The 21,663-nt window shown below is 43.6% G+C and overlaps 1 protein-coding gene across 4 annotated transcripts in view; it reads right to left on the reverse strand.

Annotated features, from left to right (window-relative positions):
* Positions 1-17,807: 17,807 nt before the first annotated feature.
* Positions 17,808-21,663, reverse strand: part of smoc1 (SPARC related modular calcium binding 1) — a 199,255-nt gene continuing 195,399 nt past the window's right edge. For 3 of the 4 annotated variants that reach the window (XM_033026837.1, XM_033026840.1, XM_033026839.1), the window contains exon 13: positions 17,808-18,430. In XM_033026837.1, coding sequence (XP_032882728.1) covers positions 18,414-18,430 — 17 coding nt within the window. In that variant the 3' untranslated portion in view covers positions 17,808-18,413. The remainder of the gene's footprint in view (positions 18,431-21,663) is intronic. The other variant, XM_033026838.1, reaches the window with a different exon arrangement.

The raw sequence follows: 21,663 nt of genomic DNA on the forward strand, positions 1-21,663 counted from the left end.
CCGAAGGGCCTGTTTCCACACTGTGTCTCTAAACTAAACTAAATACATTAAAATGGAACATTGAGAGACTATGATGGTGATGGAGTTTCCAGGAACTGCGGTCTAATCTCCAGAAGCTGGCTAACCCACGTAGTATTTGTTTCATTTTATGAGCAAAATTCTGTTAAATAGGTATAATAATAACTGAGATGAGAAAACTCAGCTGTTTTTCCAGTAAACAGAAATGTAACAGCCATTGGCAGATATGCGATGCAGTTCAGAGAGTGAGAAGTAGCAGGTCAAGTGACAGACCTCCAAGATCATGGGAAACTGGAGCAGTAACCTTAGTTCACTTGTACAAAACTAAAATTTGTATTAGACACAAATGTGTAAACAAGCAATCTGTAACAAAGACTCGGTAGCAAATGCAATTTCAATGTAGGTAAGGAACTCTGAAATGAATATATGGTGTAGCTATGTACCTATGTACTCTTATGGGCCTGTCACTTATGCAACTCTTTAGGCAACTGCCAGGGACTAGTTTTAATGGAATTCACCTACGACACCTGGCGACAACCTACGACAACACCTACGTCAACTTACGACAGCCTACAACAGCAAAAATTGTCGCCACTGAAAACATGTTGAAAGTTTGCTGCAATCGCCTGTAGTCGCCCAAAAAATCACCAATGTATGACAGGCCCTTACTCTATCCTATGCACACTAGGGACAATTTTCAATTATCCCAATCCAATTAATCTGTAGACCTGTATGTCTTTGGAGTGTGGGAGGAAACCGGCTCCCGGAGAAAACCCACATGGTCACAGGGAGAACATACACACTCCATACAGACAGCACCCATAGTCAGGATCGAACTCGGGTCTCTGGCGCTGTGAGCTAGCGACTCTACCGCTGCGCCACTGTGCCGCCCATAATATGCAACACATTACTACATCTTTTACACTTCTGAGTGAAAAACGAATAAACATATTGCACTCTATCTTCTGTACAAGGTCATTATCAGGGACCCTCACTTTGCTCCCTTTGCTCAATATTTATTTGTCTCATTAAACAAACATGTCCCCCTGCAGTGCAGGCAAATCATGGGTTCCCCTGCAGCCTGTAAATGACACGAGGCTCTGGACACTGGGCAGCATTGTAAAGAGAATGATGGAGTTGGTTATTCATTGAAATGGATTGTGAACAGAATATCTCTCAAATGACATCAGCTTCAGCGAATATACTAGGGGTGGGTTGGTTCACACTCAGGGACACAGAGAAGAGTCAACTTTAATGAACAGAGTGTCTTTCATAGGACCTAGCACTGACAGTCCAATGTTAAGCGCAAGTTGTTGTTGCAATGTAGAAAATTGCTGCAAACCAGTGGGGTTTTTGGTAGATAAAAAGGTGCATGATTTATAAGCATGATTCACATTGCCAGAAAATGAAATCATGATGTTTAACTTTTTTAGAGGTCTCTTACAAAACAAAAAACCTCTGCAACAAACCCTGACAAACACAAATGAAATAATCCCCAGATGCTCCACTTTTCATTTAATGACCATGTTTGATGGAGAACTGTTGTTAGAGCACCTGTTTGAAATAACAGCGTAAGCTCATCCATGCCCACTAGGGTTTTGGCTTATCATCCTACCCGCAAGATTGTGTCTCTCCAGCAATGCACCTCTCCCTCAGCACCTTACCCAACTGTCAGCCTGGACCCTTTGTGAAATCTCTGAAGGCAGACTTATTAGTTTAATTTATCCATTAGTTGGGTTCTGGACATCACTGAAGGACTCTAATTGTCCTTGACAGGACAGGGGCGAGCTGTCTTTTTGAACTGCAGCAATCTTTCTGGTTAAGGGATTCCCGCAGTGCTGGTGTGGAGTTCCTGCGTTTAGACTCTGCTGAACCACTGACTCCAGATCACGTCACTGCCTTGGTCCGAACATGGACTGTGGAAACAATACATTTGCAAATCAAGATGGTATGACACTTGGAGGGAAATGTACAGCTGGTGGTTTTCCCTACCCCTGTTGTCCTTGTTCTTCTTTGGTGGTACATAGAACATTAAAAAAAGCACAGCACAGGAACAGACCCATCGGCCCACAATGTGGTAGTGAACATGATGCCAAGATGAACTAATCTCATCTGCTTGCACATTGCCATATCCCTCCATTCCCTGCATATCCATGTGCCTACATAAAAGCCTCTTAAATGCCACTATCATATCTACCTCCACCACCAACTGTTCAAGACACACACTGCTCTGTGTGTAAAAAGAAATCCTTGCCCCACATATCTTTTTCAAACAATGCCCTTCTCATCTTAAATTGTGCCCTCTAGTCTTTAAAGATTGCAAGTTCAGATTGCAAGTTTGGGAGGTGCTGTCTGAATAGCCTGTGCATGTAACTGCGGTACATTTTACAGATGGTACACACTGCAGCCACTGTTGTGGCAGAGGAACTGAATGTTTACAGTGGCTGCTGAGGTCAAATCAATTATGCTGCTTTCTCCTGGATGATACTAAGCTTCTTGCGAGTTGCTGGTACTATATCAATCCAGACAAATTAGGATTATTCCATCTCACTCTTGACTTGTGCCCTATAGATGTGGTCTCAGGAGATGAGCCATTTGCTGCTGGATATCCAACCTCGAACTTGTCTTGTCGCCATTGTATTTCAGTGGCTGGTCCAGTTAAGCTTCAGGTAAGTGATAATCCACAGAATGTTGATGGGGGACACAACCATGGTGCTCACATATTTAATGGTGTTTGGACCCTCTTTCATTGGCGAAAGCCATTGTCTGGCACTAACGTAGCACAAATGTTTATCCCCACTTATCCATCCATGCCTGAATGTTGTGGAGGTCTGCTTGCATGTGGGTATGGGCAGTATCATTTGCTGAATTGTCGCAAAAGTGATGAAACATTGCGCAATGATGAAAGATGACAGACTCAGCAAACATCTCCACTGCTGTCCTTGTGATAAAGCCCCTGAAGATAGTTGATGCCTGGACATTGTCTTGAGGAAACCCTGCAGTGTGATTGACCTCCACCGACCATTTTCCTTTGTGCAATATGTGACTCCAACCACTGAAGTGTTTTACCCTGACGTTTTGACTTCAGATATATCAGGGCATCTTGATGCTACAGTGGGTTAAATGCTGCCTTGATGTCAAAGAGATTAGCTCTCACTCTTGGAATTTAGTTTCTTAGTCCATGTTTGGACCATAGCTAAGGTGGGCAGGTTGTTGATAAGTAGGTATCACATAACAGCACTTGTTGATGCCTTTTCCATCACTGCTGAATGAAAGGGAGTAGACCGACTACCAGCTATCTCCCCTCCACGCCAATCTTGAGGAAGGATCCCAACCAAGATGTTGTCTGGCCATTTTCTTTCACAGATGCCGCCTGACCTGCCAAGTTCCCCAAGCAGAGTGTTTTTTACCATATATTTGGTTCTGTTTCATGCCACATACCCATTAGCAATAGCCCAGACATGCAAGGACTACAAATGGAACATCATCTGTACATCATCATCACCCTTGCAGCGCTGTATATCTTTACAAAGGGTTGTTGCAAAAACGTCTGTGAACTTCATGGTCTCTGAACGATGCCAGATGTTGGTGATGGAGGCAGATATCTCCCAGCTGTTCCTTTCCTTGCACTCGGTGTCTCAGTCAGTCAGTCAGTCAGTCGCAGTGCTGTGCTAACTTGTTACCAATCCACTTGCTACACGTTGCTGAAGCGAATAACCGTGGCATTTGTGTGGTTGGCACTGGGGATAATATGAACCAAATGTCATCATTGGTAGAGGGGTGCATGGAGGAAGTGGAACTTGGGTGTTTGAAAACACTCTGAGCAAAGCATTGAATCTACCGACTGCACATGCTATGCCTTGCAAACTCTCCGCTGGTCCAATTGATCCTCCACATCATGCCTTGCAGTCCCTGTTTGATGGGCAAATCACAGTTTCCTGTTCTCCTATTTCAGCATTATTAACAATCTTACAATTGTGCTAAATTGCCTCAATGCATGCTTGACATAATTGCATTTCGCCCCTTCACTCTATCAGCTGGTCCGGAATCACCTGTGGGTCCAATGGTACTATTTTAAGCTTACAGTCAGCGTACACAAAATTGGAAACACGTGTCTGGGATACTTTAAAGGTTCAAATGCGAGTGCAGTTAAAGTGATAAAATCCTCTGCCTGCAATGGAGTGCACAGCCGTTTCCAACCAATTATTAAGTGTGCGGTTGTCGTGTCCTCAGTTGAGGTATTTTGTTGAGTTATACTTTCATGGTCTTAAATCCGATCTCTCGGAAATGAGTCGGAGTTCACATGTAGGTGAAATACCGGCGTTCACCTCCACATGTGTTTAAGAACATTCTAGTGGGAACAATGTATTATTTTACGATTTTGAATGGGATTATTTCAGCTAGTCCCAGTTGCATGGGTTTAACCCATATAACTATACTCTTCATTTACCTGTCTTTTAAACATTGTAATTGCACCTGCGCCTACAGGTTCTTCCATATACCCACCACCGCCTGTGTGAAAAAGTTGCTCCTCATTTCTATTTTACATCTTTCTCCTCTATCCTTCAATCTATACCCTCTGATTTGAAATAACTCTACCATGGCCTCTACCTTCTGACACTTTATACATGCATCATAATGATATATATCACTCTAAGGTTATCCTTTAACCTCCCATAGGGGGAAAAAACACAGCCCACGGGTCCGACCTGAAACCTCACCTGTTCCTTTTCTCCAGAGATGCTGCCTGACCCACTGAGTTAATCCAGCACTTTGTGTCTATCTTCACAGCCTATCCAGTCTCTCCTTATAATTCAGCTCCTCCAGTACAAAATGCCGCAGTAACTGAGCGGGTCAGGCAGCCTCTCAGGAGGAAAGGAATAGGTGATGCTTCGGGTCATAACATAGCAACCTGCTCTGCCCTCATCTACCAAAATAGGTTAATGAGGGCAGAGCTGTAGATGTTGTCTACATGGATTTCAACATGGCATTTGATAAGGTTCTGTATGCCAGGTAGCCCTGCAATGTCAGATTACATGGGATCCATGGAGAGCTAGCCAACTGGATAGAAAATTGGCTTCATGGAAGGAAGCAGAGGGTAACGGTGGAAGATTGTTTTTCGGACAGGAGGCCTGGGACTAGTGGTGTGCCTCAAGGATACAGTGCTGGGCCCATTGTGGTTGTAGACAATAGACAATAAGTGCAGGAGTAGGCCATTTGGCCCTTCAAGCCAGCACCACCATTCACTGTGATCATGGCTGATCATCCAAATTCAGTACCATGTTCCTGCCTTCTCACCATATCCCCTGACTCCACTATCTTTAAGAGCTCTATCTAACTCTCTCTTGAAAACATCCAGAGAAGTGGCCACCACTGCCTTCTGAGGCAGAGAATTCCACAGATTCACAAGACTCTGGGTAAACATTTTTTTCCTCATCTCCGCCCCTTATTCTTAACTGTGGCCCCTGGTTCTGGACTCCCCCAACATCGGGAACATGTTTTCTGCCTCTAGCGTGTCCAATCCCTTAATAATCTTATATGTTTCAATAAGATACCCTCTCATCCTTCTAAAATCCAGAATATACAAGCCCAGCTGCTCCATTCTATCAACATATGACAGTCCTGCCATCTCGGGAATTAACCTCGTGAACCTACTCTGCACTCCCTCAATAGCAAGAATGTTCTTCCTCAAATTTGGAGACCAAAACTGCACACAATACTCCAGGTGTGGTCTCACTAGGGCCCTGTACAACTGCAGAAGGATCTATTTTCTCCTATACTCAACTCCTCTTGCTATAAAGGCCAACATGCCATTAGCTTTCTTCACTGCCTGCTGTACCTGCTTGCTTACTTTCAGTGAATGATGTTCACAAGGACCCCCCAGAGCTCTTTGTACTTCCCCTTTTCCCAACTTGACACCATTCAGATAATAATCTGCCTTCCTGTTTTTGCCACCAAAGTGGATAAACTCACATTTATCCGCATTAAACTGCATCTGCCATGCATCCGCCCACTCACCCAACCTGTCCAAGTCACCCTGCATCCTCATAGCATCCTCCTCACAGTTCACACTGCCACCCAGCTTTATGCCATCTGCAAATTTGCTGATGTTACTTTGAATCCCTTCATCTAAATCATTGATGTATATTGTAAGTAGAGCTGCAGTCCTAGCACAGAGCCTTGCAGTACCCTACTAGTCACTGCCTGCCATTCTGAAAGGGATCCATTAATCCCTACTTTTGTTTCCTGTCTGCCAACCAATTTTCTATTCATGTCAGTACCCTACCCCCAATACCATGTGCTCTACTTTTGCCCACTAATCTCCTATGTGGGGCCTTATCAAATGCTTTCTGTAAGTCCAGGTACACTATATCCACTGGCTCTCCCTTGTCTATTTTCCTAGTTACATCCTCAGTTTATATCAAGCATTTGGATGAGAACATGCAAGACATGATTAATAAAGTTGTAAAAAGTTACTAAAGTGAGTGATATTGTAGATAGCGAAAATGGTTAACAAAGGTTACAGCAGGATGTCGGTCAGTTGGACAAGTGGACACAGGAATGCTGACTAGAGTTTAATGCTGATAAGTGTGAGGTGTGACATTTTGGGAAGTCTAACCCAGGACAGGACCTTCACAGTAAATTGCTGACAAAGATGCCCCATCTACACCAGTCCCACCTGCCTGGGTTTGGACCATACCCTTCTAAAACATATTCTATCCATGTACTTGTCCAAATATATTTTAAATGTTGTGATAGTACCTGCCCAAACTACCTCACCTGGCAGCTCATTCCATACACTCACTACCCTTTGTCTGAAAAAGTTGCTCCTCAGGTTCCTATTAAATTCACGGGCCTCCAGTCTGTAAAACAATCATCCACCATCACTCTCTGCTTCCTTCTATGAAGCCAATTTTCTAAACATTCGGCTACCTGAAGAAGGGTTTCGGCCCGAAACGTTGCCTATTTCCTCCGCTCCATAGATGCTGCCTCACCCGCTGAGTTTCTCCAGCATTTTTGTCCACATTCAGCTACCTCTCCCTGGATTCTATGCGATCTAACCTTCAAGAGCAGCCTACCTTGCTGGACATTATCAAATGCCTTAGTGAAGTCCATATAGACAATATCTATGGCTTTGCCTCATCAACCTTTTTAGTTACTTCTTCAAAAAACTCAAAATCAGATTCATGAGACATGATCTCTCACGTACAAAACTGTCCATATTCATCCCATGTCTATCCAAACGCATATATATCTTAACCCTCAGAATACTCTCGTAACTTGCCTAACACAGACATTAGGCTCACAGGTTTATAATTCCCAGGCTTTTCCTTGCTGCCCTTCTTAAATAGAGGCACATTATTAGCCACCCTCTCGTCTTCCGGCACCTCACCCATATCTAACGATGATTCGAATATCTCAGCCAGAGCACCTGCAATGTCTTTGTTAGCTTCCCACAGTGTCTTTGGATAGATCTGATCAGGCCAGAGTGATTTAAGTAAGTAAGTAGGTTTATTGGCTAAGTATTCACATACAAGGAATTTGCCTTGGTGCTCTGCCCACAAGTAACAACATGACATACAGTGACAGTTACGAATGACTCAGAAAACACAAAACATTAATAATAATAAAACATTAATGATGAAACACCATTGATCAATCAATTTGTGGGGCAATATAATGCGCAATATTTTTTATATTTCTATTATCTATTTATGAATCTTATTTTATTAATTTCATTTACTGATCTTGCCGGTATATGGGAGTCAATGGTTGTTTGTGTTTTTGTTCTTTGTACAGTTGTTGTGCAATGACAATAAACGTATTTGATTTGATTTGATTTGAATATACCAGATCAAAGGGAGGCTACAGATTTTTGGCTGTTGAGTAGAGTAACTACTCGTGGATAAAAACTGTTTTTATGTCTGGCTGTGGCAGCTTTGACAGTCTGGATTCGCCTTCTAGAGGGAAGCGATTCAAAGAGTTTGTGGCCAGGATGAGAGGGGTCAGAGATGATCTTGCCTGCTCGCTTCCTGGCCCTTGCAGTTATCCACCTTCATATGCCTTAAGACGTTCAGCCCCTCCTCGATTGTAATATTGACTGTCCTCAAGACACTTCCATTAACTGGCCCAATTTTCCCAGACTTCACATCTTTCTCCACAGTAAACACAGAGGAGAAATGCTCATTGAGGACTTCGCCCATCCCCTTTGGCTCCACACAGAGATGACTGCTTTGGTTTCTAAGGGACTCTATTTTCTCTCCCTAGTCACCAACTTTCCCTTTATGTAATGTACTTAAGATGGCCGGGTGGGAGGTGAGAAGCTCAGCCGTGGTAGCACCAGGAACAGGCTGATCGGAAAATGACTCTCCAATTAACTGCTTGGTGGTTGATTGTGTACTGAAGAGATGGAGGCGCAGATGCAGCAGATTAAGGCAGCAGCTGATGAGTTGATGATTATCCTCTTGAGTTGTCAAGGGGAGGTACTTCAGTAGAATGCCATGAATTATTAGGCAAAAATGGTGAATGTCCATATGGAAGTAGTGAGATGTATGAAGCAGTAGTTAAGAGAGATTCCAGCAATCACAGGAGCACGACACAAAAGTTGGAGTAACTCAGCGGGTCAGACAGCATGTCAATCAGAAGAAGGGCCTCGACCCGAAACATCAAGAACGGAACTCACTATCAAAACATGGAGGGGACGGGGGACACAATTTTTTGGCAGCCACGCGCGCATGCGCACACTCACACACACGCGCGAGGCTTCGGAGGCTCAATCCAGCGCTAAAAACGGCGATTTTAAAATCGGGATCATAAAAACTTGGGGGGGATGTCCCCCACCTCTCAAAACATGGGGGGGACGTGTCCCCTCTGGCCCCCCCGGGTTTTCCGCCCCTGCGAAACGTCACCAATTCTTTCTCTCTAGAGATTCTGTCTGACCCGTAGAGTTACTCCAGCTTTTACAATACAATACAATACAATACAATACAATACAATACAATTTATTGTCATTTGAGCCTCAGTGAGGCTCAAACGAAATTCTGTTTCCACAGCCATACAAACAAAGACAATTCCTAGACATACATACAATTTAGTTCACACAAACATCCATCACAGTGAACCCACTGTGATGGAAGGCAAAGTATTTTCTCTCCCCTGTTCTCCATGTCTCTCCCGATGTCCAAGCCCCAGGCGGGCGATGATAAGTCCCACGGCCATTTTAGGCCGCGCGGGGCGATTTACGGCCCCGCTCCCAGTCTAGAAGTCTCGAAGTTGGAGCCCCCGGCGAGCGTTGGAATGTCCCACGGCCATGAAGCCGTGCCGGGCGATGTATGACCCCGCTCCAGGTCGTTCCAACCCCGCGACACGGGCTGGAGAAGTCGCGTTGCGGGAGCTCCGGGAAGCGGTCTCTCTCTCCCCCCGGACCCGCAAGCTCCCGATGTCCCAGTCCACCGGACCTGCGGCTGCGTTGCTGGAGCCTCCGAGCCCCAGTAGTCGAGTCGCAGCAGCGAGTCACCACCGCGCCCCACGTTCCGAGGCCGGCCAGCCCCACGATGGTGAGTAGTCCGCAGCTCCGCAGTCTCCCGAGCCCCCGGGTCGTTCAGGTTGGAGGCCGCTCCACGGTGCTAGGCCCCAACGACAACGGAGACCCGACAGGGAAAAGGTCGGGTCTCCCGGACAGGGAAGAGATTTAAACAGTTTCCCCCTGCTCCCCCCCCCCCCCCCCCCCCCCCCCCCCCCGCCCCCCACATATACACATTTAAAACCAGTATTAAAAAACACCAAACACTACATTTAACTTTTTGTGTCTATCTTTGGTTTGAGGCACATGAGGTTATAGTTTTCAGGAATGATAGAAGATTAAAGTAAAGTGGAAGGAGACTCAACAACAGAATTCTAAGAATGAAGCAGACCTGGAACTGTTACAGAAAGAACTGGAGGAGTAGCGTCTGGAAAAGAAAGTCACCAAGGTTTAATACACAGCAACGTCCAAACGCACAACCCCAGCCATAGTGGGAGGGACAATGAAGGAAGGGTGACACATTTCTAAATTACAATGGGTCACGAATTCCCCTCCAATTCGTGCCTCATTGTGATTTAGAAATGTGTCACTCTTCCTTCATTGTCTCTGCATCTAAAATCAGAATACATTATATGCAGCGCTGAGGGCAGTGCCTACGCCTGAAGGATTGTGTGGTTGGTATTGACTATCCAGGCCCAAATGACGCTGTCACTATTCTAAACTAAACCAACCTCCCTCCTCGAAGACAGACCCAAAACGCTGGAGTAACTCAGCGGGTCAGGCAGCATCGCTGGAGAAAAGGAATGGGTGACGTTTTGTGTTGAGACACTTCTTCAGACTGAGGGTCCGGGGAGAGGGAACCAAGCGATATGAAAAGATACAGATCGGATGAATGAGAGCCAGGGAGCAGGAGGAATGACAGAGGAGGTGCATGCGAGCGAGGGATTTGCCGAATTCTCGGCGGAGAGAGGAGGTGAACTTCTTCAAAGTAGGCATATCTTGAGGCGATTTCACAGTGGAGCAGACAAAATGTGTAGGAAGGAACTGCAGATGCTGGTTTATACTGAAGATAGACTGTATCTATCTTAGGCGTTAGTCAGCATCTGCAATTCCTTCCTACACAAAAGCTCTCTCCTCGATAGACAACTTGCAATACAAGAAAACTTGTATGTTTCTCAAATACTTATTATTGTAAGTATTGTATTTGTATTTTGTAAATCCTTTATAAACTCTATCCTCTGTGGAAATGACTCCTCCAAATGAAACATACTTCATTTAAAAATGTCACTGATTTGTTAGCTGGAAGTATCTCCTCCTTCATTGGGAGGGAAATTGAAATGAAATTAACCACACCTTTTCCATGAAAAGTGTTGAAACAGTTGATTGTGAGGTTCAATGAGATGTGAATCTTAGTAGATCTGGCACAATCATAGCCATAGAAAGCATTTTATCACAGCATGGACTGGGAACAGCTTCATTCAAGATTGCAAGAAATTGCAGAGAATTGTGAATGCAACCCAGACCATCACACAAACCCTTCCGTTGACTCCACTTACAATTCATGCTGTCTCGGCAAGGCCGCCAGCATAATCAAGAACGAGTCTCACTCCCACTTCTTCCTTCTACCATCAGGCAAGAGATACAAATGTTTGAAAACAAATACCTCCAGATTCAGGGACAGTTTCTTCCCAGCTGTTATCAGACAACTGAATTATCCTATCACCAGCTAGAGAGTGGTCCTGACTTACCATCTACCTGATCTTTAATCAGATTTTATTGGATGTTATCTCACACTAAACATTATTGCCTCCATCCCGTATCTGTACATTGCAGATTACTCAATTGTAATCATGTATAATCTTTCCACTGACTGGTTATAGTGTTGTTACAAAACCTACCATCAGTGGCGCTCCAGATCTACCTGCTGCCTGTGCGTGTGATTCCGGAGGCTCTGGGGGGGGGGGGGCTGCTAGCTGATGAAGAAAAATCGTTCATGCTTCCGTTCCCATTTTTTTATTTATTTGCTGGACAATTGCATCGCTGGATTGAAGTTAAAGCGACTTCTAACGCCTTCAGCATTTTCAACATCACGGATCGCAAGTGCAGGACAAAACAAAAGCTATGTCGTTTATTTAACTTATATTATCTTGCTTTTTGGTGTGGTTTCATTTTAATCTTATGATGGGAAAAATGCTATTTAGGCCCCCATACGAATCGGCCGTGTCTTGCCTGCTGATATCGGGGTTTAAATCATGGCAGCGGCCACATTCCAATCGATCACAATCCAGAAACATCCACTCTCAAGATAATCAAACTCTTTTTTTTTTTGCACAATCATGTCATAAGAACATCTAAATCATCTATATTTTGTGTTATTGTCTATCCATGATCAATATTTTCATACTAAATATCCACAGTACAGTTTTAGTCCGATGTATTGTGCAAAAAATAATGATTTTGATTATCTTGAGTGTATGTTTCTGGATTAATTTATGGGAATTAAACATTAAATTCCTTCCATATGGCATATAAATTCATGACAGTGAGATTTAAAAATCATGTTATATTGTGAATTCTTGTTTGAATTGAATCAGTTTGTTATTTGTTATTTGGATACTTAGGCTATTTAAAAATGTTAGCCTTTTCTTAAGAAATGGATAAATGTTTAGATCTAGTAAGTGAATTTAGATGAATTTAATTGATTAGATGAATTTAATTGATTTGATGAAACTGATGAATATTAATTTCTTTACCTGTCTGTTACGGACTTACAGCAATAATACAATAATATTAAAGTTCTGATCTTGAGATTATCACATTTTTGAATTTTCAAGTCAGTCTGGGTGTTTATTACTATTTCCGTCACAACGGTCAATTTTGTAATTAACTAACTAATTATATGCTTTAATTTCAGGTCATCCAAGTAAGATGTTTCATATTTGTTTCAGAATGCGTCAATCTATAATAACAAATTTTCATACAGTTCTCTTAATTTTTTTTAAAGTTATGGGCTTTTGACTGTCCTCGATCACAGCTTTTGTGTTAAGTCAATGGAAAAGCAATAGGGAACAAGATGCTAATTTCCGAGTATGAAAATGACCATAACTTTTTTTATACTGAAGATATGAAAGTGAATTAGGTATCAAATTAAAGTTCTTTTTACTCTTTATCTGATGGGATAAATTACAGGCTTGATTTTTAAAATCTCAAAATGTTGTAACATTCCTACTAGTTAGCACACAACAAAAAGCTTTACACTGTACCTCAGTACACGTGAGAATAAACTAAACTAAGCTAAACTACACAGTTGATTTGACACCAAATCATTTGTTCTACCAGTGCAAACGAGTAACACAGTAAAGGCAATTAGGATGTTGTGCTACATTGCCAAACAGTGAAGTACACGTCAAAGAAAGCTAGGACCCAGATTGCATTGTGCTGAGCACTCGACATCATGTGTACCCTGTTCAGTGTCAGCTACTAGAAGAGGAGTTATAGAGAGATACAGCACAGAAACAAGCCCTTCAGCCCACTGAGTCTGTGCTGGCCATCAACTACTCATTTACACCAATCCTACATTAACCCAATTAAAAAAAAAATTATTTCCACATTCCCATCATCTCTTCTCAGATACTACCACTTACTTCACTCGAGGCAAATTACTGTGGCCAATGACTTCCCCAACATTCCCGATGTTGGGGAAGTCCAGAACAAGGGGTCACAGTTTAAGGATAAGGGGGAAGTCTTTTAGGACATTTTTTACACAGAGAATGGTGAATCAATGGAATTTTCTGCCACAGAAGGTAGTTGAGGCCAGTTCATTGGCTATATTTAAGAGGGAGTTAGATGTGGCCCTTGTGGCTAAAGGGATCAGGGGGTATGGAGAGAAGGCAGGTACAGGATACTGAGTTGGATGATCAGCCATGATCATATTGAATGGCGGTGCAGATTCGAAGGGCCGAATGGCCTACTCCTGCACCTATTTTCTATGTTTCTATGTTTCTATGAACCGACCAAACCGCACGTCATTGAGAGGTGGGTGAAAGCCGCAGTACGTGGTGGAAGCCCATGTAGTTACACAGAGAAAGTGCAAACTCTGCACGGATTGGGACTGAGGCAGTGGCTCTACCAGCTGTGCCCCTGACCTGCGTAATGTGGCCATTTACGGTCTAGAGGCAGTGAAGGAAAAGGCAATGAGGTTTAGCCTTTTGGTCATAGATGCGAGTTATGAGGAACCATGAGGGAACAGTGTGGGCTTTTACACTTGGAGCACAATTACTGCAGAGGAGAGCTCAAATGCCTATGATCTTATGAAATGCTGAAAGTCTCCTGCAAGATGGGTTAACACAAAGATGCTATGAAAACCAGACTACATGTACGTCACAGCTGGTTTCAGTGCAAAAACTTTCATTTAATCTGGTAAATATTTAATCTTGTACACTACTCCAAGGCACTTAACCGCAGTATGAAAAACATCTGCGTAATCTCATGGTTTACAACCTCCTACGCAGCTGCCATATTTTGCCTTTTGGGTGGGTTAGTTTAAAAAGAGGATACTGCCAAATTCTTGGAGGCAGTGGAGGCAATGGGGACACTTTGTTTTATTCTTTGTTTTTAGTCATTTATATAGAATTACCACGATTCCAGGGACTTACACTTCAACTTGTGTCTGAGGCCGCAGTTAGTGTTTGCACACCCAGTGTCAGGCACCAAGTACTGAAACTTGCAGTGAAAAAGGTCCCAGACTGTGAACGTGCTTGAGGTGTCCTTGGCTGTGGTTTGAGGGGAGAGCAAGAATGCTGGAGGTGCAGACAGTGAGGAAAGCTGTCGATTTACACAGCTGGATATAGATCACTACAGAAATGGGTGAAGAAATAACAGATGGAGTGTAATTTGAGAAAGTGTGAAGTCTTATAGACAATAGACAATAGGTGCAGGAATAGGCCATTCAGCCCCTCGAGCCAGCACCGCCATTCAATGTGATCATGGCTGATCATCCCCAACCCCTTTCCTGCCTTCTCCCCATATCCCCTGACTACGCTATCTTTAAGAGCCCTATCCAGCTCTCTCTTGAAAGTATCCAGAGAACCGGCCTCCACTGCCCTCTGAGGCAGAGAATTCCACCGACTCACAACTCTCTGTGTGAAAAAGTGTTTCCTCGTCTCCGTTCTAAATGGCAAACCCCTAATTCTTAAACTGTGGCCCCTGGTTCTGGCCTCACCCAACATCGGGAACATGTTTCCTGCCTCTAGCGTGTTCAAACGCTTAATAATCTTATATGTTTCAAAAAGATCCCATCTCATCCTTTTAAACTCCAGAGTATACAAGCCCAGTCGCTCCATTCTCTCAGCATATGACAGTCCCGCCATCCCGGGAATTAACCTTGTAAACCTACGCTGCACTTCCTCAATAGCAAGAATGTTCTTCCTCAAATTAGGGGACCAAAACTGTACACAATACTCAAGGTGTGGTCTCACTAGGGCCCTGTACAACTGCAGAAGGACCTCTTTGCTCCTCTACTCAACTCCTCTTGTTATGCAGGTTAACATGCCATTTGCTTTCTTCACTGCCTGCTGTACCTGCATGCTTACTTTGCACTTTGGGCGGGTCAAATGCAAGAGAAATGTTATGGTAGATGGGCCTCAACTGCATTGATGGGCAGAGGTAATATTCACAATATGTAGGAATAGAGTGAGTGAGACAGACCACCACAGTGCCTGGATAGAATATTATCATGCAATACCAATTTGGTTCAGCAAAATAGTATATCCACTTTGTCAAGTGCTGTTTCAGGATATGCACCATCCATGTACAATGAAAGTAAGAGAGTGCTGCTCTCTGCCTCCAGTAGTGTTTCTATTGTGGGTGAGACCAGCTAACCCATGCTTCCAAAAACAATGTCCTTCTTGTTGGTCACTGAACCATCAGAGGCAACATGCTCTCTTTTGTTTTGTCGCTTCCGAGCTCTGATTTTCATAAGTCCATGTTGCACGTGTAAAGGGTTATCTTTCCCTCTCAACCACATTCTCCTGCCTTCTCCCCATAACCCTTGACACCCTTCCCAATCATCAGGGCTTGCTGAGCACAGACTGCTGCTGCTCTCCAACATGATACCAGGTAGTGCCCATGAAATGATCTTCCTGGATTGTAAAGCATTGGCAAATATTCTGAAGTCAGGAGGAGTGTTAGATATATCTGTATTTTGCTGTGATCCCAGTGTGAAAGCTGCATGAGACACTGTCGCAGCCCAGACCGTCACACAAACCAACCTCCCTCCATTCACTCCATCCACACTTCACGCTGCCTCGGCAAGGCCACCAGCATAATCAAGGACCAGTCTCACCACAGTCACTCCTTCTTCTCCCCTCTTCCATCAGGCAAGAAGTATGGAAGTATGAAAACGCACACCTCTGGGTTCAGGGACCGATTCTTCCCAGCTATTATCAAACAACTGAACCATCCTATCAACAACGAAGGAGCAGTCCTGATCTACCATCGACCTCATTGGAGACCCTTGGATTCTCTTTAATTGGACTTTTCTGGATTTCATCTGGCACAAAACGTCATTCGCCTTATCATGTATTATCTTTGTTCAAAAGGGAACTGCAGATGGTATGTATTATCTTTACTGGACTCTATCTTGCACTATACATTATTCCCTTTATCATGTGTCTGAACACTGTGGATGCTCGATTGTAATCATGTATAGTCTTTCCTTTGACTAGATAGCACGCAACAGACAACTGTTCACTGTACCTCAGCACACATGACAATAAACTAAATTAAACTAAATTAATCTAAAGTAAGCACTTGAATTTGATAGCTACTTCATAAAACAGCCAGAATGTCTGCGAGGCATGGCAGCCTCGTGATACCCAGTCAGTTGGCAACAATGTGAAGGAATCACAACATTACATTTAAAACAGTGCAAACCCGGGCAAATACAGCCTTGTCTCACCAGGAGCTACATGGAGTCTGGCCAAGCTTATTCCATACGAGTCAATACAGGACCAGGTTCATGCCACTGTCCCTTCGTGCTTCAGATCATGGATTAGAGACGTGGCAATTAAAAAGAGACATGGGAAAATGCAGATGCTGGATTCTTTAGCAAAACACAAAGTGCTGGAGGAACTCAGCAGGTCAGGCAGCATCAGTGGAAGGAATAGTCAGGCTACATTTCAGGACAGCATTCTTCTTTAGTGATATGACGTTCCAGAAATACACTTCCATCTCTAGGAGCAGGAGAGTTTCTTTATCTACAGATGCAGTCTCACAGGAAAACAGAATAGTCAAACGTCATTATTAATGGGAGCGTTTTTATCTATGGATGCAATGGGAGCGTGTTTTTATCTATGGATGCAAACACGCAAGCAATTTTCAAAAGGGCAAATGGAGTTGTTGTTTGGAAGCTTGATGTGCAGCAGTCCGGCCTCTCCATGTCCTGTTCCCAGAGCTTGCATCAGGCACACTTCCAGCAATGGCAAGCAGCCCAACATTTGTCATTGGGCAGTGTTGCCCAAACTCTGGCATGAACATTCTCCACCAGCAATTTTTAAATATTTATTTTTCAACCTTAGGTTTAGCTCTCAGTTTAAGAGATACACTGCGGAAACAGGCCACTTGGTCCACCAAGTCCACGCCGACCAGCGATCATTAGCTCTATCCTACACACGAGGGGCAATTAGCCATTTTGCCAAAGCAAATAAACCTACGAACCTGTACGTCTTTGGAGTGTGGGAGGAAACTGGAGCACCCAGAGAAAACCCACGCAATCACAGGGAGAACGTACAGGATCAAACTCGGGAATCTGGTATTGTAAGGTAGTATAAAGGGCCTGTCCCACTGTACGGGCTAATTCAAGAGCTCTCCCGAGTTTAAAAAAAAAATCAAACTCGTGGTAAGCACGTAGAATGTACGTAGCGGGTACGTCGGAGCTCGGGTTGTCTCTTAGCGGCTCGTAACGCTAACGGCAGGTACTCGGGAAACGGGGTAAGCTCGGGAAGACTCGTGAAGATTTTTCAACATGTTGAAAAATGTCCACGAGAGCCCCCAGTACCTACGAGCGGCTATTACCGTAATTATCCGAGTTCGAATTAGGGGAAACTCGGGAGAACTCTTGAATTAGCACGTACAGTGGGACAGCCCCATAACTCTACCACGGCACCAATGTGCCGACCCCTTCCCTCCCATTTGCATCATGAAACTTTCAGACTCTGGAACAAGGCACCGTGCGGATAATAATTCGATTAATAAAACATACGAGGTCTTTGTTCTATAGTTTTATTAGTAAATCAGTAATGCACTGTGTTGGGAAACAATATGCATTATTTCTGTGATGAAGGAAAAAGAAAAGCCAGAGATTTAATATTTTTCATAAGCTTTGGCATCTACAAGACATTGCTTCCATTAACCATTGAAGCAGGGCTCTCTTCTTTTCTAACAGTCTTTTTCACTAGTCATACTTTGTTCCTCAGGATGTGACTAAAATTAGCAACAAAGAATCTGTCAATGAAAAACCTGTTGATTATAGAAACCACACATACATTGTATGTGATTAAGGACATGGGCAGCACTAAATGCCACAGACGCAGTGATGCAACAATTGTACATCAGAACTGTACAATTAAATATCTCCTCAAGTTTTGTTCTGTCCAAACCACTAAGGTTTAAGTTTCTTTAAAAAAAAATCAGTAGCTGTTTAGAAACTTGCATCTTTCTTCTATAATCAATCTATAATGGTATACATTTTTTTTTTTAAAAGTGCAAACTTTTGGCGACACTTCTTGCATTCAGATTATTGCCATTTTGTTGTGCCCACTTATAGAAGCACTTGTTCTATCCTCTGTCTCCTCTCAATGCTCCACTGTATCCTTCACACCAAACGTCCTACTGGAAACAAACAGAAAGAAGAACACATTAGTATTTGGTCTGACAACTCAAATGCATACCATCTGTGGCACTATGCAACATTATAAAAATTATATTTACATTTGTAATGATGAAAGTCTGCTGCATATATTTTTTTTTCTTGCCCCCAACACCACACCATATAGACCTCCCGGTAAAGAAAACACTGTTACCAGATGTTCCCCTGGCTCCAAATATGTCATTCCATGAGTAGGAAGGAACTGCAGATGCTGGTTTATACTGTAGATACAAACAAAGAGCTGGAGTAACCAAACGGGTCAGGTAGCATCTCTGGAGAAAAAGTTTCGGGTCAGAACCCTTCTTCGGACTTCTGGCAGTCTGAAGATGGATTCTGACACGAAACGTCGCCAATCCTTTTTCTCCAGAGATGCTGTCTGACCTGCTGAGTTACTCCAGCACTTTGTGACTATGTTATTCTATGAACTTGAAAGGGGGGGTGGAGGGGAGTGGAGTCAGTCTCATTCTACCCCATGACAGAAGGGAGAGAAGTTGTACAGTTTGATAGCCACAGGGAAGAAGGATCTCCTGTGGCGTTCTGTCCTGCATCTTGGTAGAGCAAAGATGGTGGAGGGTAGAACCCCCCCCCCCCCTTTGCAAACCCAGGAACAGGTCACCTTGCCAGCAATTCTGGGAAGCAAGGGCGAGTGAGTGAAACGGCAGTGCCACCCCTTTTCCCCAATCCCAAATAATGGCCATGCACTTCCTTAAACTACTCGGCTGATTCATTTTTAATCTGAAGGTGTTGCACTAATCTATGGACAATTTACAACTTTTACTGAAGCCAATTATCCTACAAAGCTATACATATTTGAAGTGTGGGAGGAAACCGGAGCACCCGGAGAAACCCTACGGGGTCACAGGGAGAATGTACAAACTCCGTACAGACAGCACCCGTAGTCAGGATTGAACCCACGTGTTTGGCGCTGTAAGGCAGCAGCTCTACCACTGCGCCACTGTGCCGCCACACCGTTAATTGAGGTAAACGGCTAAGGGTGGGGACAAATGGGGAGCAGTAGGAACAACAAAGATTGAGGCTGTGTGAGAGGGTGGAGCATTAACTTTGTTAAACAAGAGCATTTTGGTTGACTTTATAAACACTCAAAAGCCCAGGTCCAATTTTAATATCTTGACCAGTATTAGACTATCGAAACTGCAGATGGTGGAAATCTGAAAAAAAGCAGGCAAATGCTGGAAACATGCTTAAGTCAGGCAGCATCTGTGGAAAGACAAATAGTCAAAGTTACAGATCTGGTACCCATCATTGGATCTCGTAGCATTATGTTGACTGAAGCATCAGAGTATGGGTTCAAGCACAACCTTAACTCCAGCAGCCTCTTCCAAACAATACGAAGGGACAAATGAACAGAGGTTCTGAATTAAAAAAACTCAAAGTGCTAGAGTAACTCGACAGATCAAGCCGCATCTCTGGATGACATGGATAGGTGAAGTTTCAGATCGGGACCCTTCGTCAGTCTGCAGGTACTCCAGCACTTTGTATATTCCGCACTGTATTCAGACATACAGTGCAGAAACAGGCTCTTCGGCCTACCAAGTCCGCACCGACCTGCGATCACCCCATGCTCTAACACTATCATACACAAGGGACAAATTAACTATTTTACACATGCCAATTAGCCTACAAAGCTGTACGTATGGGAGTAAACTAGGACAAGAATGATCCCAGGAAAGAGTAGGCTAACATACGATGAGCGTTTGATGGCACGGGGCCTGTACTCGCTGGATTTTAGAAGAATGAGGGGGGGCCTCATTGAAACATACAGAATACAGAATAGTGAAAGGTTTGGATAGAATGGATGTGGAGAGGATATTTCCACTAGCGGGAGAATCTAGTACCAGAGGTCACAGTCTCAGAATTAAAGGACTTCCTTTTAGGAAGGAGATGAGGAGGAATTTCTTTAGAGTGTGGTGAATCTGTGGAGTTCTTTGCCACAGAAGGCTGTGGAGGCAAAGTCAGTGGATATATTTAAAGCAGAGATAGATAGATTCTTCATTAGTACTGCTGTCAGAGGCTATGGGGAGAAAGCAGAAGAATGGGGTTAGTAGGGAGAGATAGATCAGCCATGATTGAATGGCAGCGTAGACTTGATGGACTGAATGGCCTAATTCTGCTCCTATCTCTTATGATCTAATGATCTTATGAAACTGGAGCACCCAGAGAAAACCCACGCGGTCACAGGAAGAACATACAAACTCCGTACAGACAGCACCCGTAGTCAGGATCGAACATGGGTCTCTGGCACTGTAAGGCAGCAACTCTACAGCTGCGCCACTGTGCCTGCCCACAAGTGTGTACAAGAAGTGCAGACTTCTCTAGATTGAGTCCAGTCCTAGTTAAATAATAACAAATTGTCGGCAGTGGCAAATTACTGACCCATTCCAGGAAATTCCCCTAGAATGAGCCTATGAGGAGAATGTGTGCTTTTTCTCACTTGAAACAATGTTTTGAAGTTATCAGCGAAACAGCCTGTCCCCAGTGGGACATGAATGGACTCGACCTGTTAGTAGCTGAAAAACTGGTAGCACAATTGGCATTTGGCAAGAGCATATTCTGACAGAAATCAAATTGGATCCAGATGTTTCAGAGAAGGTGAACTTCTGGGAAATTTTGTGTAATGAGTAAATTGTACCCCGTAGAAATGTAGCAGGGAATAGTTTTCTAATCTATGCCATACTTTCCTTTTTAGACAATGTCAGCTGAGCATAATAAAATGAATATGTGATGAATAAAACATCTTGTCAGAAGCAATTACTTTCATGTTTCTCTTTCCCAGACACCTGATTCTGCCATGGCTGGGAAGCAGATTAACAGCCATCCAACCGTTCTAATTTAATATTATTAGCACAGTGTTTCATGATGCACAAAATTTGGACATTTCTCGCTCTCATTTGCAAAGCAAGTACAAATTATTTGCTTTGAAAGAAATACAGCGGTTGCTAACTGCATTTCCTTGCACTGAAGCTGGCTTGTGTTGAGTGGGTGAACACTCTGTCTCTGCTGCAGAAGCAATGTGTGCACTGGTTTAATGATAATTACACGGTCAGCGTGCATTTGGAAACTCTGCCTAGGTTTGACTACCATGCAATGCCAGCTTTTCAAAGAAGTAAAGTTTTTACAGACTGCAAGTTGGAGTATTGTATGCAGTTCTGGTCGCTCCATTGCAGGAAAGATGTGG

Source organism: Amblyraja radiata, chromosome 9 (genome assembly GCF_010909765.2).
Source record: "Amblyraja radiata isolate CabotCenter1 chromosome 9, sAmbRad1.1.pri, whole genome shotgun sequence".
In the NCBI taxonomy this organism is placed as follows: Eukaryota; Metazoa; Chordata; class Chondrichthyes; order Rajiformes; family Rajidae; genus Amblyraja; species Amblyraja radiata.